This window comes from Bombyx mori, chromosome 16 (assembly GCF_030269925.1).
Source record: "Bombyx mori chromosome 16, ASM3026992v2".
Classification (NCBI taxonomy): Eukaryota; Metazoa; Arthropoda; class Insecta; order Lepidoptera; family Bombycidae; genus Bombyx; species Bombyx mori.
In genome coordinates, this window is record NC_085122.1 from 10,394,521 (window position 1) to 10,416,146 (window position 21,626).

Here is a 21,626-nt window from a genome sequence, read left to right on the forward strand (position 1 = left end):
ACTTTTAGTGCAGCTCTCGTATACTGAGATCTTAGAACTTATATCTCAAGGTGTGTGGCGCATTTACGTTGTATATGTCTATGGGCTCCAGTAACCACTTAACACCAGGTGGGCTGTGAGCTCGTCCACACATATAAGCAATAAAAAAAAAAAGTATAGTTTTGTCATATCTTCTGACATTTTGATCGAAGCCATCGTGATGTAAGCTGTTTTGGTTTGTGTAGATTGGAACGTAATTTGCTCGTTGTGTTGGCACCACTGGATGCCGTTGACGTTTTTGACTTTTTAAAGTCGCTGACAGATTCTGCGTTTGATTTAGTTGTCGTTAATTTAGTTTGATTAAGGGTCGATTCGACCAAACAAGAGTAAATCTTATTCTTAGAATAACTCGTCAGTTAATCGAGAGTAAATCAATTTTACGTTTTACCAACTACAATTCTAAGAATAGTGGGCCTATTCGGGAATTGCTACTATACCGCCGTTTTGCACGGAATAACGGAGCTATTCGTAGAATAAAGTAATGGCGTCAGTTAGTCCAATCATCTGATTTCTGTCATTTCATAAATATTTATTCTGTTTTAATTTCAAGTCAACGCAATGCACTAAATTATTATTAATAGTCTGGCATTGTATAATGCAACGTTTAAACGAAAAAAGATAAAACCACACGACAAAACTTGACAATTCCCTCAAACAAACAACAAATAAAAATAATACGTTTGACAGCTGGATATCTTACACAACAGCTACTTTTTCACACTAAAATACGGCAAAATCGAGTTGACGATTTGTATGCTCTTACACTATGCCGTTGTACAACAACATTTATTTGCCGGATTTTATTTTTGTTCACCATTCACTCTGCTATTCGCGTATTGTTATTCCTAGCGTAAGTTTAGGTGGAAAAACGACTATGGATTTACTCGAGATTAAAATCATGGAATAGGTTATTCCTCGTATAGTTACTCGAGTATAAATTTAAGTTTGGTCGAATCCACCCTAAGTAATAAGGTGTTTTCTTTGAGTTTTTCTTGGTGTTTTCGTCAATCTTCCTTTCCAAGTTTTTGTTATGTGATACACGGTTTGTATTCATTGGTTTTCACTGTAGTATGTAATAAAAACTGGAAGCACTATAACGTACACTGTTTTCCTTTGGACAGCCGGAAACGGAATTCATTACAAGTATTTAATTTTAAAGAAATTTACCCACACTTGATTTTAATGAGTATCTCGCTATGAGTATTTTAATTAGTATGAGAAGATATCGCAGTTTTAAAATAGCCTCGCAGCAAAATAATGATCAATATTGATGTACAAGGCGCCGGCCGGCCGGTGCGCGGCAGCACAGACTAAGAACAATAACAAGAAACACCCAAATCACTTCAAGAAAAGCTTTGAGACTTTGAAAATTATAGATTTCTCCAGGATCTCATGATCAGGTCTTGATGATTACAGAACAATTCGGGAAGTCTACCTTTCGAATAAAAAACTGAAAAGAGAATTATCAGAATCAGTTCAAATATTCTCGAGAACTCGGTGAACATACATAGATAAAAAATGGTGGTCGAATTGATAGCCTCCTCTTTTGAAGTCGGTTAAAAAGCGTGATTTTCGGACCTTAAATAGCTCCTTAACATACTATTATTCAAAAATATTTTCACTTTCTACGTAAATGAAACGAACTATTCCAAATAAACTATTCCACGCGGACGAAGTCGCGGGCAAAAGCTAGTTTATTTGTATGGGTTCTATAAAATAGCTAAATAAATAAAATACATATTATGCTGTTATAATTATATACCTACTGTTCAAACCAATTCTTTTCAGAATCGTGTATTCCATAAAGTTATAGAACAGACTTCAACTTTGTTTCAGACTTGATAGTATAATAAGAATTAATACATCAGAAATCAACTAATATACAATTTAGATTTCTTGTGCGCAAGACCCAATTTGAGTAATAGCTAGAAGTCACAATAGTTTGAAAAAATACTCACTTTTATAATGGATGTAATGCCACTAGCCGCTGCGGTAAAACCTATATTGGACATCACGCTGCCTACATACAATGGATTAGTTTTCTTGTCACAGAAAACATCAGTTAAAGCTTCTAGTTCAGATTTATCTGATTCCGGATTACCTATAAAATTTAAAAATTATAACTGAGAATAGATGTTAATTTTTATACATTACATACTAGTGGAAAAAAACTAAATCCTTAGATATTTTCACCACGGCGGTGCGCTGGTTCTAGTATGAGTAGCACAAGTCCAAAATATTGAGATGTAAAAAGCGGCGGGTGCGCGTACAGCCAGCGCGGTGCGGTCGGCGAGTCTTTTCGAGTAACTGGTTATGGGATAGGTTCGATGACCGGTCGTGAGTTGACAAGTATTAGATCTACCCTCATAAAAAAAGATCCACACACACTTGCTTATTTTTAGTCACTAAAATTTGATTTTAACCGAAATGTGATAATTTAGTTAATTAAAATACTTCAATTACAAATTTGCAGAACAAAAGATACACGACATGCTTAGATAAACTTTAATTTTTTTTTTAGCTTAGCTTTCCGCCGATATCTTTTTGTATCACCTATGTATAGTTTATTTTTTAGAATGCAAAAAATGGTTACCAACATATTTTGAATTAACTTCAACGAAACCTGTATCATCTTTATGTATTTAAGTGAATAATAAATTTCAAGGCCTACCGATGCCAAATGCCTCTACGTAGTCGACATCTTGTGGGGCGAAATCCGCTTCTATATAAAAATCTTTTAAATAATTTGCAATTTCATGCGGTTTCCTATATGATCCGCTCTTCGGAAACTCATTTTCTTGTTTCAAAGAAATGTATTCATTCTTAGCATGGACCACATCAGCATATACCCTTAAATAAATGTTGTTCTCAAATTCTCATAAACTGAGGAATGCTACGAATCAAACTACACACACAACGAAGAAAAACATGGTTTACCTCAAAGCATCACTCGCTTTTTGCAAGAAAATAACATTGATAGCATCAGAGAGAACACATCCGTTGGCCTCTTGATCAAACGACCTAGTCTTTCCATCTTTTGCTATCTTGTTTATTCTAAAAACCAAATGCACTATTAGTGTGAATTTAAATAAATGCTGCTGATTACCAGTATAGTTGGTTAACAAAACTTTTTTATCAAACGCAAACTATACAATATTCTGTAATTACCATTTTTTTTTGGTACTGTAGCAATGAGATTTAGATTTCTTTGATTTATCCCGAATGTAATTTTGTTAGATAATTTTTCAGTTGATTCACAACGTGACAGTATATTTTGTGTTTGAATAAATAAATTATTGCCAATTTGTGTCTAAATTTATAATTTAAATCCCACTTTTAAAGAAAGTATATTACAGACTTCAGATAATTAATTTGTTTTTGAGTTTTTTAACACTACAAGTCCGACTGGCGGGACTTTTGTGAATTTTCGTGAGTTCGTTGTTCCGGGCTGTTGGCGAAGATGATATAGAAATAATGTTTACGCTGATTTGGTATGAGGTTTTAATATAAAAGCGACACAATGACTAACATAAAATACAAAATGTGTTGAGAATCGTACAGTTAAACTAAGACTCGCGATATTTTACTGGTCGTCGTCGCGCGCGCTGAGGGCGTGTGTTTTCGCGCTCAGAGAGCTCTGTCTCAGCGGGCGGTAAGGCGGCGGTGGGGGCGGTATCGCACGTTCGGAAATTTCGTTCCGTTATATCCTCCCCCTCCGAGTCACTAGAACGCCTCGTTAGTGGCTCGGCAGAAACAACAAGACGGGGCCGTCCACGCAGGCGTCGAGGCTGTACTGGAGCTGAGACCTGACCGGTTTGATTATGATACGGCTTCAAATGAGAAGCATGAAATTTCCCTAAAACCTGCGAATTCAAATCAGTAACCTCATAGGTAGTAGGACTAACGATATTGCTAATCTGGTAGGGTCCGTCACGCTTAGGCATGAACTTCTTCGTTCTACCTTTGGCGGCATCACTTAACAAGTGCGTTGAGAGAAGGACTAGATCACCTACTTGGTAACTGGGACCAGATAACTGAATTTTGTCGGTTTGCTACTTCCTATCATCCTGATGATGTTCAGCGTAAGGCATTGGGGCTCCCCCTGGTCTGAAGACATCCTCGTTGCACTGCAGAAGAGAAGCTAGGCGGTTAACGCTTTGGAGGATACAGCATAGTTCCCTCGTCTTCTCTTAAGAAATCAGCAGCAGAACAAGGCGTGAGGTCACTGGGGTACTCGAACTCCAATGGAAAAACTCGTTCAGAACCATGGTAGCGCCATGTCGAAGTATGGAAGTCGATGGCTAAACCAGCTGCTACTAAAAAGTCTACACCCAATAATGTGTCATTATCCTGGGCGTCCGGAAATACGACAAATTCCATGGGAATAACTTTATCCGGTAATAATTTTACATCAAGTGTCGTTGACAACATTTGTCGCGTTTGAATTGAACCATCGGCAAGCTTAACACGTATAGAACTAGACACAAAAGACTGATTATGCTGTTGCAGTAAGGCGTAGAGTGAAGAACCGGCAACAGTTCGCTTGGCTGCGGTGTCGATTAAACCCCTACCTCGGATTCCTAAAATCTCTATACCTAGAATAGGTCGTCGCGCTTTGCCATTTTGCGAAGAAGTTACAGACGAAAAGGTGACAAAACTATCACAATTAAAATTTGTGGTCCCCTTAACCGGTGCAAAAATTTCCAGGTTGTGTCCTGAAAAATTTTTGGTCACCCTACTTTTATTATCGAATTCCTGGTTTTGTCCTGAGAAAATCATGGTCGCCCTACTCGGTGACGGACCACGTGACAGGCACTGACGAGAACGTTTCGTTTTCCATTTATGTCTATTATTTACGACGCACTGATTAACACAAAATTCCCTAGGAGATACTGATTTCAATTCGCTAGGTACATGAGTGCGGTTAAAACACTCCCCCTGCTTAACAGGACGAGATAAGTATGTAAACAAAGGCGTATCATCGGAACGCGGCAAATTTGAAACAACTTGTTTATCAACACGTTTATGGGACGAGTTTACATTACATTTACGGGCCAAATTATTATTTACGGGAGGTGTACTTACATTATTACGTGATACCAAACTTGGCTGAGCAGTGTGTAGTGATGAATTAACATAATTTGGGCGCTCAGTATGAACACTACTGGATAAACACAAGTCAGGTACAGCCCCAGTAAAAACCATAGGTAAACTTGTCAAATTACTCACCTGGGCGGACGGTTTACCAACAGCTAATGTCTCAGCGGTCGTTGTACTTCGCGATCGTGTTCGCGGTATTTGAATAAAATCGACCGCGCTAAAATTTGAACTACATTTGGAACAATTAGAACGTATGACTCCGCTCGCGCCGCAACCGTAACATTTAATATTATTTAATTTACTAACTACGTTATCGTTACTGTCATTCGCGGTTTGTTTTAATAACAATTTACGACACTGATCACGCGTATGACCGTAACTTTTACAATAAACACAGTGTCGACGTTTCTCGGGTTTTTCGGCGGTCGGAGTGGCGTCGGCGTTATCGCCTGACGAACGTTGGCGCGGGGAAACTTCTACAGCGGCCGTAGGTACACGCTGCGTTGCAGGCCCCGGCGGCTCGAGTCGAGCGCGGGCGGCGGCGGCGGCAACCTTTGATGTCTCGGCGACGGCGTTTGAAGTATGCGCTTCTTTCGTAGAATCCTCAATACTTCGTGCTTTTTGCAGGAGAACATTGAAACTGGTGATTTCCTCTCTACGAAGGCGTTTACGAATTTTATGATGCAGTAATCCGTATATCATATCGAGCTCCACTTTTTCACATAGGTCGCCTCGAGGTAGCTTCGCGAGGAGTGCTCGAGCCCTGGCGACAAACAGGTCGGTTTTCTTCATAGGCTGCTGGCCGTCTACGAATAGGTCGACATAAATTCTGTGGGGTGGGCGGCGATCACCAAAAGCACTTCGTAGATATGAGATGACGTCTTCCCATGTAGAAACTTGATGCTTGATACCCTGCCACCAGGTAGCGGCGGTGTGTGTCAGCAACATGGAAATACCTTTTACGGCTACGTCATCGGGAACACTGGCGGCGTCTCTGTACGATTCTATTGCGTCGATAAAACCTTCTACTGACTCGTCTGCGCGTCCGCTGAATACAGATTTACAGCGGCTGAAGTTGTTGGCAGGCCGATGGTCGAATGTAGGAGTCGCCGACTGCCTGACGCTATCTAACAGCTCCCGGAACGCGTCTAGCTGCGTTCGTTGAAGGGTGTCGATCAGCATGGTGATGTCTTCCGGGCGGAAGCAAACACTGGCGGGCGGCGCGTCACTCGACGGCGCGTGGGGCGGCGACGCGGCTCTCGCGTCGCGCTCCTCGGAATTCGGCATCTTCTTTGGCGGCATTATTTGACGACGGTTTAGTCGGTAAAGTCAGGAAAACACAAATCGTTCATGCAGGCACAATAATTTCTTATAAATATCACTTCACAGCCCCACGTTGGGCGCCATTTTTAACACTACAAGTCCGACTGGCGGGACTTTTGTGAGTTTTTGTGAGTTCGTTGTTCCGGGCTGTTGGCGAAGATGATATAGAAATAATGTTTACGCTGATTTGGTATGAGGTTTTAATATAAAAAGCGACACAATAACTAACATAAAATACAAAATGAGTTGAGAATCGTACAGTTAAACTAAGACTCGCAATATTTTACTGGTCGTCGTCGCGCGCGCTGAGGCCCTGTGTTTTCGCGCTCAGAGAGCTCTGTCTCAGCGGGGGGTAAGGCGGCGGCGGGGGCGGTAGCGCACGTTCGGAAATTTCGTTCCGTTATAGTTTAAAATTTAAATCCCACCGTTAAAGAATTTATTTGAATGTATGTTTTAATGAATTTGATAATCTTAACCTGTTGTAATGAACTGATGATTCAGGCAGCATACTCAAATGACATCCTCCAACAATGGCAGCTTCACATTCATTACTTTTCATGGCAAGATATGCCAGCTGTAGAGCACTCATAGAGCTGCAACATGCTTGGTCCACGGCCATGGAAGGACCTTTTACATTTAGCCAATAGGAGATACGATTTGCGAACATTGTTTTACTACATCTGCTTAGAAACAATTGAATTAAAGATTATTACCTCACTAAGTATAATTAAAAAATAAAACAAATTGAATTACCCCATTATTCCAAAACCTCTCTTGGAAGATGTATCAAGAAATCCAGTTATTTCTGTCTCAGAAATAGAAGTACCTATGTAGACGGCAACATTTTTACCATTTAAGCTCTGAGGGCTCAGACCTGAAAACAATGTCTTGTTTAAACATTTCGAAATCGATATTGTACAAGATATTTTCAAATATTATTAATTATCCTTCTTTTTCTGTTTTCTTGGTATTTAATTGGAAAATAGGACAAAGAAGATTATTGTTGCACATTGTATCTGTAATATTATTTTAGTATCGTCGTTTCGATGCCCTTTAATGGGTTGGCACCTTTTGGCTTATCTACCTACCTACCTAACTACATACACTATATTCGGATTTTATATAAATATTTGAGCTTAATAGAACTCAAAAGCAAATTTAGTTCACATTAACGAATTCGTTAACGAAACTAAATTTGCTTTTGAGTTCTTTTTGTGTAATTACACAGTCATGCTTTTTTTCAAGCACTGTTATTGTACGTAATTTTCCTGTTCTGTTAATACAATTGATAGAGGTATTTTAGATAGGCTATCAAGTTACTAAATACATCGTTGTTATTCAATCACAGTCATCGTCTAAGCGGGCTTTGAATTGTTCGCTAACCTATATAACTAGTCAGGTCATAAGTATTGTCACACAGTAAAAACTTTTCTTTTAGAATGCTGGCCACAAAAAAGTTTATTGAATTCGAATTTCGAATTGTTCATGAAAATAAAAATGTATACTTTTAGAATTTTACTCATTTTTATATATGGAGTGGACGCTTAAAGAAGACCGTGTTGCAGTTATTGCGTTGCATCGTTGCGGTTACGCGCCAATTCAAATTTTTAACATACTGAAAAATTTTAATATAACCAAAAGATTCGTTTATCGTACCATCAAACGATACAATGAAGACTCTAGTGTAGATGACAGGTCAAGAAGTGGTCGCCCTCGGTCTGTTAGAAATCCAGCAGTGATAAAAGCTGTGAAGGCGCGAATTCAAAGAAATCCCAAACGTAAGCAGAAACTGTTGGCCCTTCAGATGGGGTTAAGCAGAACCACGGTGAAACGGGTATTAAATGAAGACTTAGGGCTTCGGGCATATCGAAGAAAAACAGGACATCGTTTGAATGCTCGTCTAATGGACCTGAGACTGAAGAGATGCCGCGCTTTGTTGAAGCGGTACGCGGGAAAAAAATATCGGGAAATTCTTTTTTCGGATGAAAAAATTTTTACCATAGAAGAGAGCTACAACAAACAAAATGATAAGGTGTACGCACACAGTAGTAAAGAAGCGAGCAACCGTATTCCGCGTGTCCAACGAGGTAATTTTCCATCCTCGCTCATGGTATGGTTGGGAATTTCTTATTGGGGCTTAACAGAGGTACATTTTTGTGAGAAAGGTGTAAAAACGAATGCAGTTGTGTATCAAAATACAGTCCTGACGAACCTTGTGGAACCTGTTTCTCATACCATGTTCAATAACAGGCACTGGGTATTCCAACAAGATTCGGCGCCAGCTCATAGAGCGAAGAGCACACAAGACTGGCTGGCGGCGCGTGAAATCGACTTCATCCGGCACGAAGACTGGCCCTCCTCCAGTCCAGATTTGAATCCGTTAGATTACAAGATATGGCAACACTTGGAGAAAAAGGCGTGCTCAAAGCTTCATCCCAATTTGCGTCTAATGGACCTGAGACTGAAGAGATGACGCGCTTTGTTGAAGCGGTACGCGGGAAAAAAAAATCGGGAAATTCTTTTTTCGGATGAAAAAATTTTTACCATAGAAGAGAGCTACAACAAACAAAATGATAAGGTGTACGCACACAGTAGTAAAGAAGCGAGCAACCGTATTCCGCGTGTCCAACGAGGTCATTTTCCATCCTCGCTCATGGTGTGGTTGGGAATTTCTTATTGGGGCTTAACAGAGGTACATTTTTGTGAGAAAGGTGTAGAAACGAATGCAGTTGTGTATCAAAATACAGTCCTGACGAACCTTGTGGAACCTGTTTCTCATACCATGTTCAATAACAGGCACTGGGTATTCCAACAAGATTCGGCGCCAGCTCATAGAGCGAAGAGCACACAAGACTGGCTGGCGGCGCGTGAAATCGACTTCATCCGGCACGAAGACTGGCCCTCCTCCAGTCCAGATTTGAATCCGTTAGATTACAAGATATGGCAACACTTGGAGAAAAAGGCGTGCTCAAAGCTTCATCCCAATTTGGAGTCACTCAAGACATCCTTGATTAAGGCAGCCGCCGATATTGACATGGACCTCGTTCGTGCTGCGATAGACGACCGGCCTGTATTCAAAATCACGGAGGTCATTTTGAATAAATTTTAGTGTCATAAGAATCTATGTTTTGTTAAGTTCATTTTGGTATATGAATGGTTACATAATGAATAAACTTGTTTCAATTATTTTACATTAAACATGTGACAGAATTTATGACCTGACTAGGTATAAGTACGTATATCGTACAATCCCAATACCTATAGTTTCAGGTAGGTAAACACTTAAGACAGATTTCCCGTTCTTGCGATTGCCCAGTTAAATTTCGGCGAGTGTCGGACGATACAGTATCGAACGGCAGGAAATTTTAATTTGGTTTGGACTTTGACTTTTCATCATGTTTGGGGGTTGGTGCTTTACATTTCCGTAGGTTTAGCCCGCGATACCCTACAAGTAGCTCCTGAGTGGAGCAAAACGGAGCAGTTGACATAACCGATGGTAGGACCTTGTCCACTCGGCTGGCGACCGCCCTCTCACTAGAATCCGCCGCCAAATAGCCTATCTGTGTTCCGGCGTGTGGGTAGGAGAGCCAGTTATATTTCTTTCCTTTCCTCTTCCTTGTTGGGAGTGAATCCTGGCGATGCTTGGAACACGCGGAGCAGACATGTATGCGAGCTCGTGGAGTGTGATTTCTTGACCGAGGTATAGGGTGACCCAGTGAAACGATCACCGCTGTCGACCGCCGCTCATGCAACCTTGACGCAGTATGTCACCATCTTGAGACGTGGCGGCTTGCCCTGCTTTTCTGGACGGATATATCCATATCGGTGCACAGCACGGGTGTGCGTGTTCATTCGGGCGAATGTCGTCTGTTGTTGTTGTCAATATACCCGCATGTACAGATCCGATAGTAGTGTTGCAGAGTCAAATCTGGTTGAGCGTAAGCAAGAGGGGACTGACCGCGTATTTTAGCAGTATCCATGTATGGAGATCTTGGAGATCTTACCGCTCATCACCAAGAGTGGTTGGAGTTCAGAAACACTGACCTCCCGGGTCGGGTGGCCTACGATTTCACCGTGTCTACGGCTTCTTCCAACTACAGCTTATTCTTGTCCTAAACATTGAGAGGCACGAGTTTTCTTTGTTGGACTTTCTGCTAACTCACCCCAGTCGGACACAGTGTGGTAATCGACGCCACACTTGAATCGTCTGATCACTTCCTTATTCGTTCCGCTATGCCATTCTCTCGCCCTGATCGTCGAATAACTACCGGGTGTCGAACAGTTTGGCAATATAAGTTAGCAGATTGGAATAAAATGCATGAATTTTTGGCTTCCTACCCATGAGGACGGCTCTGCTTACCTCTAGTGATCCTGACGTCTGTCTGGACTGACTTAAAGATGTGGTGCTCCAGGGAAAAGCATTTTGATTTAATTCTTTTGAGGTGCTAGTTTGGGTCGCAGACCCTGGTTTTATAAAGCCAGTAGTACTGTACGCCCAAGTGCTCCGCATATGCGGCTTGGAACGATGCTAGTAGGACAGGAACCTAACGTCTCTGAGGAATGGCAGAGATTTAACGCCGTTTCCAGGTCCCATAACGACACCATTGCTGGGGCGAAGTTACAACATGTTGGGAAAATAGCGATTGAAGAGCTATCCTTCAGAGAGTCGGGTTTTTCGGTCGCACTCCAAGGCTGCAGAAGACAACCTTTGCCGGTTCAGCACTACCATAAAAAAGGCTAAACTCAAACGCTCCTAGGGTACTTCAAGGATCGCCAGCATATCAACGACTGTCATTACGGATAGCTCCTCCTTGTGTACTTCACTCATAGTTGGCCCAAGGACTCAGAAAGTAAGAGCGAGGCTTTGCTGTGAGCCCTGATATTACGAAGGTCTTCGACGGGGTTTGACGCAGGGGACTTCATTGACCTTTATGCATCATTATGGTGCTGTTGCTGCTTTTTAAGACACTCACGGGTACAGGCATTAGAAAAACCAAATACTATGAACCTGATAAAATAATAAACTTTAATAAATTTGAATTAAAAGTAGTGTAAGAAAAAACGATTTTATTGTAAAAAAGCGTGGAATGCATGGTATCAGTCGTTATAAATATTTTATGAACAGATATGAGTAGAAGGGTTATTTTGATAATACCTTGAAAAGCACTCCACGCTTTTTTACAATAAAACAATTATTTCTTCCACTATGTTTAATTCAAATTTATTAAAAATTATGTTCTATTTTTTAGTATGATTTTCTATAAAAGCGTATTTTGTTAGTTTTTTTAAACTCTTATTTATTTTTCATTTTTTTGTTTAATTTAAATTTTTTCAATTTTTTTTACCAAATTTTATTTTTGTATACCAAATTTCGAGTTAATCCGACGTTTTAAAGGGGGTCAAAATCATGTTTAAAGATTCCGTTACAAACATACATAGTCTCATCCGCAGAACAAAGTCCGATGTGATCATAGAGCAAAAACGAGTTATATAGCTAGGCGCAATAAGGGATACGAACTCTACGGACGTGTGTTTTTGGAATTTTTGTATCTCATTTAGTTTCGGAAATATATAATTGAATAACGTTCTATCTGTGGTTAGCTCCGCATAAAAACGTACGGAGTGATCAAGCGCCGGCCCGCACGGAGCGGCCGCACTGTTCGTTCGTCAGTCCGGCCGCTGTTCGTTGGACTTGTTGGAGAGAGGCGTCTTTGTGTCAAGCGCTTAGGTTTTTACTGTTTGATTTTAAATTAATAATGTAACACGTATTTTGCTCGATAAAAAATATTTTTAGACATGTCACGATCACGGAAAATGTTGAATATACTTAAGGCTGATACAGAAGACCCTGACTTTAGTTCATCATTTTCTAATGTAGCCGCTGTTCATATGGAGAAACATATAAATAATATTAAGTTGCCAACTTTTCAGTTGTATTATTTCATAATTCACACGCTATTAAGTTCTAAATTAAAAAATATTATCTATATTGCTTTTTTGTTTCAATAAGTGCTTTTTTTTTCCTATCTATGCTGATAGCCTTGAGAGGCTATTTCAGCTTCGCCCTAACGTTAGTAGGTGAGCTCGCGGGGCTCAACCGGAGAGTTGCTAACACTGACCCTGGCAAGAGCAGTGCTTCGCAGAATCTACCACCGGATCGGAAACGCGACCCACTGAGAAGATCCGGCGAGAAACTCAGTGGGCTGTGTCTATGGGTTAGTTCGCTCGTCGAGCCCTTCGTCGCAAGCGACGGGTTCGACCAGGACGGTGACCGGTGCTTGTGGTGCCTAAAAGCACCGTTAATGGTTCAGGAGGATCCGTAATGACGTGCTTTGGGCGACGTCGACGGTTTACCATTCGGTCTACTGGGTCGGGTATGTAATTTCCAGCGGCTACGATGAGAGGGTTCTCATGTCGTGCCGCCTTCTCAAAGTGGCGCAGCGATGCCGACTGTAGATACTTACTAAGAGAGTCGAGCTCCAGGTCATCGTGGAGATCCACATTCCTAAGGAACCATGGCGCTCCAACGGCTATCCTGCAGAATCGTGATTGAATAACCTGAAGGGATTTCAAGTGGGTGCGGGCTGCGTGAGCGAACACTACGCTTGCATACGTCATGACGGGGCGTATACAAGTTTTGTAGAGAGTTACCTTATTGCGGAGGGACAGTTTGCTTCGACTACAAAGCATTGGATAGAGTCGTCCTAGAATAAACGCGGCGCGGTCGCGTACCGTTTTTATATGGGGACGGAATGTCATCCCTCTGTCGAGGGTGACGCCTAGATATTTGACCTTCGAGACCCACGGTATGGGCTGGCCAAAGAGGGTAATGGGACTAACGGCGGAGGTGTTTGCGCGCCTACTACGGAGTGGGATGCTCGAAGTGATGTTCGGAGGGCGACCCCTTTTGAAGAGCACCGCTGCGCTTTTCGTGGGGTTGATGTCTATTCGCCACTTCCGGAACCACTGTCCCATGGTGGCTACTGCGATCTGGAGTCGCCGATGAAGCAGCGACATCTTCCTACACGAGTAGTAGATAGCCGTGTCATCGGCGAAGAGCGCTAGATGGGGCTCCGGAGACCGGGGTATATCATTGATATACAAACTAAATAATAACGGGGAGAGCGCGGAGCCTTGCGGGACTCCGGCAGTCAGTTGACGGGGACGAGAACGAGTTCCCTCTACTCGATATCGAAACGAACGGTTCGACAAGAAGTCTCGTATGATGAGCACGAGTCTGTCTGGCACTCCCATGTTGTACAGTTTGTAAATTAAACCGTTGTGCCAGACTTTGTCGAACGCCTTCGCGATGTCGAAGAAGAGGGCGCCGGTCGGGATTTGTTTACGCCTATTTAGTCCTATCAGAATGTGCTCCGTGAGGCGGTGCACTTGTTGTACGCACGAGTGTTTAGAGCGGAATCCGAACTGTTCGTCTATGAGAATTTTGTTCGCGGTAACAAAATCCCAGAGGCGTTTCCTAAGGAGACGTTCGTAAATTTTTCCTATCGTCGGGAGGAGACTAATCGGACGGTAACTAGAAGTTTCGTTTGTCGGTTTGCCCGGCTTATGTATATCGATAACGTCCGCTTCTTTCCACACCGCGGGAAAGATGCAGTGCGTCATAGCGGCATTTAAAATTGTAGCCAACATTGCTATCAGTTGGACTGGCAAGAGTTTTAGCGCGCGGTTGCGGATGCCGTCGGAGCCGGGTGCCTTCCTAGGTTGGAGGTTGTGGATCGCGTCTCTAACTTCGTCAGTGGTAATGGGGGGTAACGCGTCCGAGGGCGGCAGGGAAGCTCTGCGCTCGACCTCCCTGTCGACTAACTCGGTGTGTTCGGGGTCTGCGTGTTGAGTGCTGGCGGTGCACTGCTCTTGCAGTGCATCGGCCAGCAGCTCAGCCTTGTCAGCGTCATCGAATGCCGGTGGTTGGCCTGAAGGGCGTACGAGGGGAGGCATAGTAGCGGTAGTTTCGGATTTGAGAGTCCTAGCTAGTCGCCAGTAAGCTTGGTGGGAGGGCGCGAGTTGTTCTAAATAACTATGCCAATTATCGTTACGCGCGTCGCTTAAGCGGGAGTGGGCTTCGCGTTGTAGACGACGCATCCGAATCCGGTTTGAATGCGTGGACGATCGTAGGCCCGGATTGCCGCGTTCCTAACTCTTAAGAGATTCCTAAGATCGGGGGACAGTCTGATGCGGTGGAAGCTGTCCTCCACATCGACTTCTTTTGAAGATCTAATGATCGCGGAAGAGATGTGATCGGTAATGATGTTTATGGATTCGACGGTGTCCTCGGGGGATAGATTCGAATCCGGGCCGTAAGGGAGGATTGGCGGAGCGGCTTCGGCTAGGCACGTGCCCAGCTTATTCCAATCCACCATGGTCCTCGTAACAGTGACTGGGTTGTGAGGGCGACCGAGCTGCATAACGACAGGTCGGTGGTCTGAGTCGAGCTCTGACAGTGCTTCGATGGAACGCAAGCGCAGAGTTACGTTCCTAAGCAATGCCAGGTCTATAGTGCTCGGACGGAGCGCGATGTTATACGGATAACATGTTGGAGTTGAGGGACCGACTACTTCAAAGGTGAGGTCGTCTATAAACGCGTCGAGACGCCTACCGTTAACGTTCGTACGATGGCAGTTCCACCTAGTGTGGTGGCAATTTAAATCGCCTGCCAGGATGACAGAGTCTCCCATGCCGAACAGTGACTCGATGTCACTGCTCAGAAGGGGCTTGTCCGGGGGGAGATAAACGGATGCGATGACGATCGGCTGGTGTCCCGTCAGCGAGATACGGCACACTGACGCCTCGATATGTGAGAGCGAGGGAGTATCGAGAGGGACGTGCATGGCCCGCCTATAGTAAATGGCAGTCCCGCCTTTGGAGGCGGTGAGTCTGTCATTCCTAACCATAACGTAATTCGCGACTTTCGGGTCACGACGCGAGGGCTTCAAACAGGTTTCCTGCACTAATAGAATATCTACAAGATTGTCGCGGAGGAATTCAACAATTTGATCGCGTTGCCGCGCGAGTCCGTTAGCATTATAGAATGCTAACGTAAGGGAATACGGTTTTTCTCTACCTTTTTGCGCCATTGGTTACCGGTAAAGATTTTTATAACGTGCGGGACACGGACTCGTAGACGTCCATGTGATCGAAAGCGGCCGCGAGCCGCTGTTCGGGGGTTACCGACCTACGTATCGCGTCTGCGAACGATCGCAGACGGTCGAAGTTGACCGCGGTGACGAAGTCGCGCACGAGCGCGAAGTCGTTGACGGCAGAGGTTTGCGGGGGACGGAACGCGGGCGCGGGGCGAGGTGCGAGCAGGGGCTGGGGCGCGGGGCGTGTCACGAGCGGGGGCGGGGGTGCGGTTCCCGTTCCCGCCTTCGTATACGGCAGCGGCTTTTTCCACGCCGAGACCGTGGGAACTGCAGCCGGCACGAAGGCGGGTTTCGGCACTGAAGGTGCCGAAGTCTTTGGGCCGACGGTTCGCGGAGCCGGGTGGGATGGACGTTTTCGCGGAGCCCTAGGACATCCACGGTAGTTCGCGGGGTGCCCTTGCTTAAGGCATAGGACACAGCTTGGAGGTTCGGTCGCGGTTTCCCTAACTCGCGAGCAATCTAATGTGGCGTGATCGCCGAGGCACTTTACGCAGCGGGGGCGCGCGTGGCAATTACGAGCCGAGTGGCCGTAAAGCTGGCATCTGTAGCACTGCCCGGGAGTACCACGTTTATGGGGGGCTTCGATTGAGATCCCAGATAGGCCGCAAATTGTCGTGAGACATGCGATCTTCTTTTTGGCCTCCGGGGTGGGTTCTAGAGCTACCAGGATCATGTTGTAGGGCTGCTTGCCCCGCCCACTGTGCATCCGGTGCACGCTAACTAACGGGAGGGACTGAGCGGTCAGATCCTCCTTTATGTAATCGATGTCTAACTTCTTGGGGACTCCGCGTATCACTACGCGGAGCTCGCGGTCCTCCTGAAGAGCATAGGTGTGAAAACCTATGTTCTCCTTTCGGAGGTATGAAGAGAGGGCCCTATGGTCGCCCGGCGTTGCGACCTTTATCTGAATCCCATGCGCGACGTTACGCGCATGGGTGTAATTAATTTTGTTGGCCTGAAGGGCCTGGGACACGCGATTCCACGCTGTCTTCTCTTGAAGTATCAGCGGGGGCGGGGCAGCTACTTTAGGAGCGGGCGCGGGCTTGGGACGCGGCGGCGGGGTTACGCGGCGAGCGGAGTCCGACTCCGGTGTCACGACTACCTGCGGGCGGGAGGCGGTCGCGGATTTAGTCTGTTTCGTCGTGGAGCTCCGGGACTCCACGGCGCGAGTACGCTTTTTGCCGCGCGTTACGGTTTGGAACCCATCCGAAGTTCCAGGCTGAGGGCTTGATGCGGATTCGAAATCCATCTCCGATTCGGTATCGGAGCCTGAACTCGAAACGATCGAGGTCGCGACGGACGAAGCGCGCGATGATGTAAACGACGCGGGCGCGGGGGTGGGGGTAGCGTTAGGCGCTATGTGAGCCGCATCGTGGGAACGTGCGCTCGAACTTGACACGGCGGCGGGGGGCGCGCGGCGTGCCTCCGAGGCACGATTCAGAAACGCGGCGACGGACGCGGGGGGGGAGGGATTGCCACGAGCGGCCCTATAGCTAAGATACTCGGCCCTAATTGACGGGTACCTATCCCGGAGGAACCCGACAACGTCCCTAGCACTTTCACTGTCACACACAAAATCTTCGCTCATCTTCGGTCTTCTTGCCCGGGGGGGGCGGCCCCGGGACTTTTGTTGAACTCGCCGAAAGGCGAAGCCCCGGATAGGATTTGTAACCCCCCTGTGCTGCAGGACAGCAAGGAGTAGGGGGGGGGGATTCCTATGCCGTGAAAACGGCAATCGGCGGGGAAAAGGAAAGGAACCCGCTCGGGCTGTATAATGCTACAGCAGGCAGAATCGCGAGCGGGGGTCTAGTCTTGAAAAAGACTGTTGTTTTGGGAAGGGTTAGGAAATCGCTAGCCTGTGATAGTGCCACAGGAAGCCTGATCGTAGCGATTGGTTTTGTCTTGAAAAAGACAGTTGGTAAAGGGTGGGTTCGCGGTTACAACACTTTAGCGCACAAAAATGGACTTCGAGACGCAGATCGCAAGCGACCGACGGATCGGAACGTCCGCACTACCGAATTGTAAGCACGATGTATTCACGGTCACTACACTGTCGAGCACAACTGTGAGTTCAGAGACGCAGCTCGCAAGCGGGCCACGGATCGGAAAGCACGTCCGCGCACGACCGAGTCGTGAGCGAGAATGATAAGTGCTTGTAGTCGATCGATGTTTTTATAAGACGTTTTTTGACGAATAGGTAATGAAACGCATTTTTAATGCAAAAACACAATTGGCGTAATGCATATTCACAGGAGTAATCAATCTTTCTATAATAATTAACTGTTAAAAATAAAAGCGTTATGAAATATTAGGACGATATTTTACGAACACTATTGAACCTCTAAGCGGTCTATGTGAATATGGGACATTTTTTTACGAACTCTGTGACGCGATTTGTTGGTCGTTAGTAAGATGAGACGTTATTACTGGGATAATGAAATCAGTTAGGACGTTAATCGTGTAAAAAAGTTGTTAAATATAACGATTTTTTATTTAAATTTTGTTAAATTATTTCTGAATAATTAAATTGTTTTGCAAAACACATAAATATGAATAGTATTTTATAAATTGTCATAAAAATATGAGTTTTTTTAAATTTTAAGTTGTAAATGACGATGATACCTGTAAGACATACAAACGTCACCTTTGCCTCCTGGTCCAGTAGACATCAGTCAGGTACTAGCTGATGTATTGGAAAAATGCTACATGAAGATAGTGGGACCAAGGAAATTACCTGCGACAGCTCAGTACCTAATCTCGTGCCTGATGTATCTGCCTTGGATGCTTACAGCAACCAACCTAGTATATTTTCTTTGAAAGTGCCTTTAAGTTACGAAAATTTAACACATATACAGCTTGAAGATTTAGAAGATCACCAGAGATGTACTCCGTTCAATTTGGAACTGTCAGTACCAGCACTCATGCAATCTCCTACTAATATCCATTCGATCTGCAACACCGTATTCTGCCCTAATCATGTATCATGACCATGAAAAATACAACACTAAAGCCATAAAAGAACGCCAGTATCGTGACATTGTCAACTCAAACTTCAATCTAGGTTTTCATACTCCCAAAAAGGATTAGTGCGAGGAATGTCACGTTTTTCGATTGAATAAAAATCCAACTGACCAAGAAAAAGAAGCTTTTCAATAACACCAGATAAATAAGAAGGCAAGGCATTTAAAAAGCCTAGATAAAAAAGATGCTAAGGAGTCAAACGGAAACATGGTTACTGCTGTTTGATTTCGAAAAGTTTTCTATCTATTGATCTAGTGTCTGCTTCCTCTTTTTAGAGCTGAATTCTTCCTACTAATTTAGCGAAGCAATGTTAATTATAATATTTAATGTTTGTCTACATGCCATTTCATTGCTATTAAGTATGTGCACCTGTTATAAGTCTAGGTTACTATGTAAGACTGATTGATTAATTATGAAGGCTGATTATTATAGATTAGTGATTAGTAGATTAGTTCTACGATTAGTGAGTAGATAGTTTACTGGTCGTAGGACCTCTTGTGAGTCCGCACGGGTAGGTACCACCACCCCGCCTATTTCTGTCGTGAAGCAGTAATGCGTTTCGGTTTGAAGGGTGGGGCAGCCGTTGTAACTATACTGAGATCTTAGAACTTATATCTCAAGGTGGGTGGCGCATTTACGTTGTAGATGTCTATGGGCTCCAGTAATCACTTAACACCAGGTGGGCTGTGAGCTCGTCCACCCATCTAAGCAATAAAAAAAACTTTGAGACTGCTGATTTTAATGTTGTTATTATAAAAAAAAAAAAAGTTTTATTATCTTCGTCCGCGTCTGCGTCCTGCAATGTTCTAATGTATACATGAACCTGCAAGTTTTTTTGTAATTTTTAGTGTTATGATTGCTGTTTATGATGATTCTTTATACCAGTTTTGAGATTTTTTCACTTAATAAACGATTTTAAATAATTACTATCTTTTTTATTTAGTTATATAGGAGGGCAGTGATGATATGAGGAACGTTATGTTTAAATATTTCAAGGTTGTTATTTACGTAGGACTCATTAGTAGTTAGTAATTCCAAAGAAAACCGACTCATGTTAATATAGAACATCATTTAATTTACATGTGTCCATAAAACAACGTGTAACGTTCACTAAGGACCCTCGTTGTTTTGCCATAAAACGTCTTATGTTAATATAGAACTCACTATCTCCAGAAATAAAAGAATAACAGTTATAAACTACACAGTATTTAACAAAGCTGAGACGTAGTAATAACATATCAAAAAATTTAAACAACAAGTCGCACCGTTTAATAGTTACACAAGTCAACAACTTCTTTAACCTCTACTGAAAACTATCAATCCTACAGATAGGACTATATTCTGCGGATGAGTCGATTATTACATACATACGTCTGAAGCTAATAAAAGCGTATTAAAAATAAAAGATTACCGGCGTCGTAAATAGCTTGGTAAGATTGCTCCAACAACTTCCTCGACATAACGTCCATTTTTTCTCCAAGTCGTTGATGTACTTTGAAAAATTGTGCATCGAAATATTGTGATCCTGGGGCTTTTCCTGAATACGGGCCAATTTCTAGTGGTGTATACAACCAAGGACTGTTCTCTGATGTTACAGGATTTACCTTAAAATTAAAAAAGTACATATGTTTGGTGCAGAAGAAATCATAGAGTGGTACAGCTCCAGTTGACAAGGTTTTAATTCTAGCTAAAGGCAAAACGGTTCAGGGTTTTTTTACTTTATTTATCAATCGACATTCTTTTTTTGTTTTTGTTCTAAAGATTACAAATTTTATGTAATGCAATCGGTTTATACTAAAACTAGCGACCCGCCCTCGCTTCGCTTCGGAAACATTAAAACACACATGAAAACAAAAAAATAAAAAAATTAAAATTTAAAAAAAGTAGCCTATGTTCATCAGGGACAATGTCGGCTTCTAATGGAAAAAGATTTTTTCAAATCGGTCCAGTAGTTTCGGAGCCTATTCGAAACAAACAAACAAACAAATCTTTCCTCTTTATAATATTAGTATAGATATAGATAAAATGCAATCAATTATGGTTGACTACCGAATAAGGATAATGTTTTTTGTTTCAATTGTGAAGTGACTGAAAGTATTTTATAAATATAGTAAACGTGAAAAAAAAACGAACACAAATTATTCGTTGTATTCCATGTAGAACATGTAATTAATTCAAGATGATAATCAATAAAATATATACTCTATCTAAAGCGAAAGTAGTCAGTGCTAACCATTATTTATATTAAAAATACTAATGAAATTACCACATTGTTACTATACCTTATTGTAAAGAATATCAGCAAATTCTTGGACGGATTGCGCCTCAGGAAACAGACCTGACATCCCTGAGATGACAATCCTGTCACGTTCCGATGAAGACTTCACGCCTCGATCTGTGGTAGTGTTGCCTGCTGAAGCCTTCATTTTACCTTGAATTTGGTAATATATTTTTATCGTTTATTAACTTATTAAATAACAGAAGATTTTGTATAAGTCTAATGGCAACTTTATAGATAAATATCTACTACTATGTGCGGGTGGCCATCATAGAACACAAGATATTTGACAGATGCTTGAATCTCACTAATGACATTTTCAAGATAATATTGCATATACACAAGTCCAAAGTTCGAACTATATACAACATCGGACTATCAGTCTATCAAGCAATTAGACTCGCGCGGTGGATAATCTTCTCTTTGTCGTTATGTCCAAAAGAAGAAGTTTAAAGTTATGATATTTCGATCAGATATTGAGGTGGATAGTATTGCCAAGCTCTTCCATTTTTATGAGTCGATGGGAAGATGGAAAACAGTGCCGTAGATGATCTTTATTATTAGGCGACGGGACGGTATTGTGGGCGTTGAATCGGAATTAAAAAAACTCTGTCACTAGTTACCCATGCTTCCGGTTCCCATCGAGACAGAGTACCCATTGATTGAATAGGGCTTGAAGACATCGTGGCCTAAAAGATAAGGCGCCC

The 21,626-nt window shown here is 43.1% G+C and overlaps 1 protein-coding gene across 1 annotated transcript in view; it reads right to left on the reverse strand.

Moving 5' to 3' along the window:
• Positions 1 to 21,626, reverse strand: part of LOC101742625 (fatty acid synthase) — a 54,792-nt gene that overhangs the window by 32,568 nt on the left and 598 nt on the right. Inside the window, exons 2-8 of the mRNA XM_038016324.2 lie at positions 20,924 to 21,072; positions 20,053 to 20,245; positions 7,216 to 7,336; positions 6,939 to 7,142; positions 2,977 to 3,093; positions 2,711 to 2,889; positions 1,998 to 2,140 (exon numbers count right to left, since the gene is read on the reverse strand). Coding sequence (XP_037872252.1) covers positions 1,998 to 2,140; positions 2,711 to 2,889; positions 2,977 to 3,093; positions 6,939 to 7,142; positions 7,216 to 7,336; positions 20,053 to 20,245; positions 20,924 to 21,067 — 1,101 coding nt within the window. The 5' untranslated portion in view covers positions 21,068 to 21,072. The remainder of the gene's footprint in view (positions 1 to 1,997; positions 2,141 to 2,710; positions 2,890 to 2,976; positions 3,094 to 6,938; positions 7,143 to 7,215; positions 7,337 to 20,052; positions 20,246 to 20,923; positions 21,073 to 21,626) is intronic.